The sequence below is a fragment of the Miscanthus floridulus genome, chromosome 18, assembly GCF_019320115.1.
Source record: "Miscanthus floridulus cultivar M001 chromosome 18, ASM1932011v1, whole genome shotgun sequence".
Classification (NCBI taxonomy): Eukaryota; Viridiplantae; Streptophyta; class Magnoliopsida; order Poales; family Poaceae; genus Miscanthus; species Miscanthus floridulus.
In genome coordinates, this window is record NC_089597.1 from 63,581,213 (window position 1) to 63,587,097 (window position 5,885).

The window sequence follows — 5,885 nt, forward strand, 5'->3', positions numbered from 1 at the left end:
TATCTTTTTATTCGGAGCTTCAAATATAGCAAATAATATATCAATTTTGATCGTCTCGACGAGCTCTTTGCAATGGTGTACTCCGTTTTATTGTTTGAGATAATTTTATTTCATGAAAAAAATAAATATTTCTACAAAACAAGTTGGAATAACAGAACTCGTGGAATTTGTTAGATAAATAATATTTTTATTATTATGTAACACGAAATGTTGTCTTTTTAGGTTCATTTGACCATAGAATATATAAGTTTGACCATTTTTGAAATGCAATAATTCAAAACTTGTTTTGTAGAAATATTTCTGCTTCGTGTCCGCCCGGTCCGCAAATATTTCTGCAATAATTCAAAATATTTCTGCAATAATTCAACAAGGGCGCCGTGTCCGTCCGGTTCTGGCTGCACGACACGAGCTTCTGCTTCGTGTGCTGCCACCTCGCGTCGGGCGGGCGCGAGGGCGATGAGGCGCACCGCAACGCCGACGCCACGGAGATCCTCGCCCGGACGACCTTCCCGCGGGGGCACGTGCTCAACTTACCGATGCCGCACAAGATTCTAGACCACAAGTAAGCCACTCACTATTGCTGCTACCTGCTCCCTCAATTCAATCTAGCTATCCACTGCCACTTCATGCGGTCATACTCATGCCATGCTAGCCAGGAAACAGATACGTACAGGTCGGCTGAATGGTCGTCTAGTTCCTGTGTGCTGCAATAGTAGCCGTAGGAAAGGAAAAAGGACAGGTGTACACGAATCGTATACTGTATCGGATTTGGGTACAAGATAAATATAATACTACTACTACCACTAGCTACTTAATTTCACCACAAAAACAGAAAAAAAAACTACACTAGGAGCAGTAAACATATCGTTTGATCGTGTCATATGTTGACAGTTAGTTAACCGCAGCTAGGGAAGGTTAATTCAAAAATATCTAAGCGATCGTGGCAGGTCTGATTGACCGTCCAACTCCCTGTTTTATATACTGACTACGTTGGTGTTGTACATATACAAATATACAAAGTATATAAAATACTTGCATACATCAGCTTAATTGCATAACTTGTTTTGTAGAAATATTTATTTTTTCATGAAATAAAATTATCTCAAACAACAAAACGGAGTACACCATTGCAAAGAGCTCGTCGAGACGATCAAAATTGATATATTATTTGCTATATTTGGAGCTCCGAATAAAAAGATATCAATTTTGCAAATTAAAAAGGAGTGCTGACGTCATCGCTGACGTCAGCACTGCTACAGTGCCATGCAAAACCGCCAGGGAAACCGGCCAGGGTCCTGAAGTGAACTTTTTCAAGAGTTGGAGGGCCAATGTTATCCGGTTTTGAAGTTAGAGGTTAAAATCCATACTTCTACGATAGTTGGAGGTCCTAAAGTGAACTTTACCCTAAAAAAAATGTTACCATCAGCTCCAACACTGATTATAGGGAGCTTTATCAAACACTATTTTAGGGCCTTTTTTGGATGCACCTAACTAAAGTTTAGCTAGATAAAATTTTAAAGTAAAACTTTAGCTAGCTAAAAGTTTTTTAGCTAAACTTTAGCTAGAGTGTTTGAATGCTCTAGCTAATAGACTTAGCTAAATTTTAGCTGGCTTTAGCTGGGTTAAAATAGCTAAACCCAGCTAAACTTTAGCTGGTCCTTTAATTAGGTTGTTTAGATGCCTAGCAGCTAAATTTAGCCAACTAAAGTTTAGCTGTTGCATCTAAACAGACCCTTAGTGGATCACTCACACGTCATCTTTCAAATAAATGAATGAAGTAAAATGCTGGGAGCTAAAGAAAAGTTAGCTTATCCTGATTTACTTGTTGCACAGAATCAGTTCGTCTATATAGTTTATCCAAGTAACCAACACAATCACTTTCTTCTTAACTCTAGAAACAATCCGGTTACCATTTTATTAGACAAGCGCAACAGTTTGGGACTTGATAAGTCATAACCAAAACCAAAGCATGTACGCAGTACGCCCACGTGAAGCAGTAGCAGACTAATTAGTGAGTGATTGAAAAGCACGCTGCTGATCAGGTTGACGTCCAATCACGGCGGATGTTGAAGGTGTAGTTCATCTCCAGGTAGCACTTCCTGTCGTCATCGACAAACTGTTGAAACAAAAAAAAGGAACATCTCTTGCTCATTGACATGCAGAGGCGTAAGTGAACACTGCAGAGTGGTGTGTATGAATGTTCCAGCCTTCCAGGAGGGCTACCTTTGTTCTCGCGGAGTATGATCCGCGGGCAAAGATCCCAGACGGGGTGGTCTCCTCGGCCGTCAGGTAGGTGTAAGGCTCGGCCTGGGGGCTGTAGGTGCCCAGCATCTCCTTGGTGCTATCCACTGTGAGGTGACAGCAGAAATGTGCAATCCATCAAAACTAACCCAAGATCGAATCCCCCCTCAACGTCTCCAGGAGGACTTTGGGAGGGCTCATGTAGGTACCTCTGATGCCGGCCTTCCAGACGGTGTTGGTGTAGCGGAGGCCTGAGACGATGTTGTCGGCGACGGAGAAGGTGAACTTGAGCCTGTAGGCCCTGCCTTCCTTGAGCGTGAACCACGGCTCCTTGCTGCTCTTGGGCTCCGCAGGCAGCGGCAGCAACATGTCCGGCTGCCCAGGCGACAGGATGGAAAGGCTCGTGATCTTCACGTCCGGCTCCAGCGTCTCTGCGCACAGTTTGGTTCGTCACTACTCACTATTGTTGTTGAAAGCTTAACTTTGGAACCAAATAACCTCGCAAGAAAAAAAAAAAAAAGGAACCAAACAAGACAACAGACTGAAAAGATCGAGTACTATGCACCAATTCTCTCCAACGCGCAAACCAGATAGGTAGGAAGAATTCACATTGAACAAGAAGTTTTGACAGGATGTTCTGTTCCCGATTTCATCTTGGTACATGCATTACTCTGTTATTAGGAGAAACAAGAGAAATCTAATATATGCATCATTATGCTGTGTCCTCTTTCTTGTGCCACAGTTTGGAGACACTGCATCATTGTCCCTCACAGCCTTTGAGGGCATTGTCATTGACCACCAATGGAGCACTATCATATGAATAAAGTACAGCATTAGATACCTAGGCAGCTGGAATGAATGAAAGATGTCCCAGCAAAGTGCGGCCTGGAGCAACAGGGCCAACGCAGGCAGCAGCCATCGTATGCTTCAGAGTCCACCTAGACCGGAATGAAGTTGAGGCGGAGTGCATGCCGTGAAGGGAGGCAGTACTTCTCCACAGCTTTTGTCAGCTACACCACTGTCCACTCTGCCCACTCTACAGCTTTTCTTCCTCTGGTTCTACTCTCCAACGCGGGCTCAAACAAGTGCTTCGTGTTTTTGTCAGGTGAAGCATATGGCTCCTCTGTAGGAAGCTCTGACGTCCTGCGAGGATGTTGTTCGCTGTGACATGGAGCCATGGCTCCGACGTGGAGGCTGGGGCAGCTGTCCAGCCTGGTGCGTTGGGCACGGCGTGACCGCGTGAGAATGATTGGGTCAAAAGGCCGTGAAAGCACGCCATACGGTCTTTTCTGCGGTACTCCGACATGACGCACTTTCACTTTTCTCATACGAGATTCTGGCTGCTAGTGGCCTCAATCAAAGTTATAGCTGCTATGTAGATAGAGAAAAAGTTCTATTTCACATTAAAAAAAATTTGCTTTTCTATTTAACACCCAACTTATTTTTTTCATATTTGTTATCCCTTTTATTTTCTTTTCTATTTGATACTTCTAAAGCGGTAATGAGGTTAAGTCCTAAACAAAAAGACTTTTTTCCACGTGTGTTAGCTTTTTCTCTAAAAGTAGTGGTTTGTGCATTTTGTCAGTCGGAGCATTCGCAGCCTCTACAGGATGGTCTGGCACGTTGCAGAGCCACTGCTCGAGATGACATGGATGATTGGTGTGCAGGTAGAGGCTTGAACTACAAGCCAAGGTGCCACGTTAGGAAAGGCCTTAAGGACAATTCAGAGCATTTTAGGAAAATGCCATCTTTTAATCTTATTTCCAAAGTAAATAGAGAAAGTGCTTATCAGATCAGACGCTGTCTCTTTTTTTCACCTTTTCCTTTCTGTTGTTTGCGGTTGAAGGTACAAACATTTGCACAGGCGAACAGCAGAAAGCTAAGGAACAAGCACGTAGGCAAAGTGGTTGTTCAGCAGAGCACGGAAAGATCTCCAGTACACACACATGCATGGCCGATCACTCACGGTGCAAATGAAGGATCAAACTGGTGTGTAGACTTGTAGTGTAACCGAATCACGCGTCACGCAGCAACGCAAACGAACAGACTGACAGAGTGAGAGGAAAAAGGAGGTTTGAACGGAGAGTACGGTGGGTTGAAAAGTAGTACCTCCAACGGTGCTCAAATCGACGCTGCCCAGGAGCTGCTCCTTCCACCTCCTCAGGCTCTCATCATCCTTTTTTATTTATATAGTAACGCCACGGCCAACAGGTAGTAACAGCCAAGTGAGCGACGGATTAGTAGCAGCAAAATAAATAAAAGCAGCAATTAGTTTGAGGCGTAACTGACCTAAAACAGAGGAAGCAGAAATAAACAAGTACGTAAATCAAGTGGAAGCGAGCGGGTAGAGCGAATTGCATGCATCAGCGAGAAAATTGACTTGTCTCACGCACCTTGTCCTTGTCGAGCTGCTCCTTGATACTGAGTCGGGGGCCGAGGTCGATGTCCTTGGGCGGCGCCGCCTCCTCCTCCTCCTCCTCCTCGTGGGTTTTGGTGGTGGCGCACAGCGACGCCTCGCTGAGCTTCCGGCCCACCGCCTCGACTGGCTCCTCCGCGCGCCCTCGCTCCGTCTCAGCTGTCCCATGCAGCCGCAGCCGCTGCCCCTCCTCGTCCTTGGCGGCGGAGCAACAAGCGACAGTACCGATGTTTGCCGACGACATGGCTGCCGTGCAAGGGCCGTGCGACGACATCTCCGTCTGCACCAAAGACAATTATACGCTCAGAGGCGCGCCGACGACATCCACCGGAAGGGGACCAACCGAACCCGGAGAGGGAGTTGCAGTAAAATACAGGAAGGTCTAGAGACAGAAAGGGAGGGAGCAGCAAGGATCCAAAACGAGAAGGAAGGTCTGGTCTGGTATGGTCGGGGGCGCAACCGCACAAGCACAAGAATGGCAGCAGCAAGGGCCGGAGGTGGGGAGAATATCCTAGAAGCAGGTGGGCAGGACGTGACGGCCGCCGCGCACTCGCGCTGCAGCTTCAGGCAGCGTCCGGGAGCAGGGGGCTGTACACTTGTTACCGGCACCCTCCCTCGCGCTCCATCCATTCTTGACGCAAACGCAACGCACGAAATTCGCGCAACGGTGCGCACGACGCTATGCTTTTTAGTCCTAACTCCTAATGCTTCGTATGATCATGATGCCTGCCTCTGCTGCTGGTATAAACTCCTACTCAAATCTGTGCACTAGTCCCTGACGAACGACGAGATTTCATTTTTAGGAAAACAAAAAAAAAAAAATAGCGCAAAAATTCCGTGGAATGGACATTGTGTGATGCATCGGGTGAACGTGTAAAATCTTGGCAGAGAGTAGCTAGCGTGAGCTCTGCAAATCAATCTGATGGCAGAGAGCTCACTTGCAATTTGCCCAAAAAAGAGTAAAATCTTGGCAGAAAACTTCATCAGGAAAGCCACGTGAACTCTATCAAAATGATTTGCACATGGAGTAGTACGTGACAGCGTCAGCGTGCCGGTGAGGAGTTAAAGGACGCGTGGTACCAATTGAAGAAAGCTTTGTTTGTGCTGAAATTGAATGTCTTCACGGGCAGGGCGCCCGCCGGATGACTTCGGCTGCACCTGCCGAGAGACTCGTCCATTGTTCATCACTTGCTCAACTGCCTCCGCACAGCGACGTCTCACGCTGCTC

The 5,885-nt window shown here is 46.5% G+C and overlaps 1 protein-coding gene across 5 annotated transcripts; it reads right to left on the reverse strand.

Moving 5' to 3' along the window:
• Nucleotides 1-1,798: 1,798 nt before the first annotated feature.
• Nucleotides 1,799-5,242, reverse strand: LOC136521758 (rho GDP-dissociation inhibitor 1-like). Of its 5 annotated transcripts, none has more exons than XM_066515530.1 (6): nucleotides 5,032-5,242; nucleotides 4,635-4,937; nucleotides 4,351-4,417; nucleotides 2,451-2,672; nucleotides 2,224-2,348; nucleotides 1,799-2,116 (listed from the first exon to the last, which is right to left on the reverse strand). In XM_066515530.1, exons 2-6 carry the CDS (start codon nucleotides 4,929-4,931, stop codon nucleotides 2,039-2,041), a joined length of 789 nt encoding a protein of 262 aa, XP_066371627.1. In that variant the 5' UTR covers nucleotides 4,932-4,937; nucleotides 5,032-5,242; the 3' UTR covers nucleotides 1,799-2,038. The 5 variants fall into 5 exon arrangements, with proteins under 5 accessions (XP_066371627.1, XP_066371630.1, XP_066371629.1 ...); XM_066515533.1 differs by having other exon boundaries at nucleotides 5,006-5,242; XM_066515532.1 differs by having other exon boundaries at nucleotides 5,001-5,242.
• Between the last annotated feature and the right edge of the window lie 643 nt (nucleotides 5,243-5,885).

Excerpts from the sequence above, each read along its gene's own strand:
- LOC136521758 (XM_066515530.1), bottom strand. The coding sequence starts at position 4,931 with ATGTCGTCGCACGGCCCTTGCACGGCAGCCATGTCGTCGGCAAACATC. Across the intron at positions 4,418-4,634 it reads AGCAGCTCGACAAGGACAAG|GATGATGAGAGCCTGAGGAG; the intron begins GTGCGTGAGACA and ends TAAATAAAAAAG. Across the intron at positions 2,117-2,223 it reads CATACTCCGCGAGAACAAAG|TTTGTCGATGACGACAGGAA; the intron begins GTAGCCCTCCTG and ends TTGTTTCAACAG.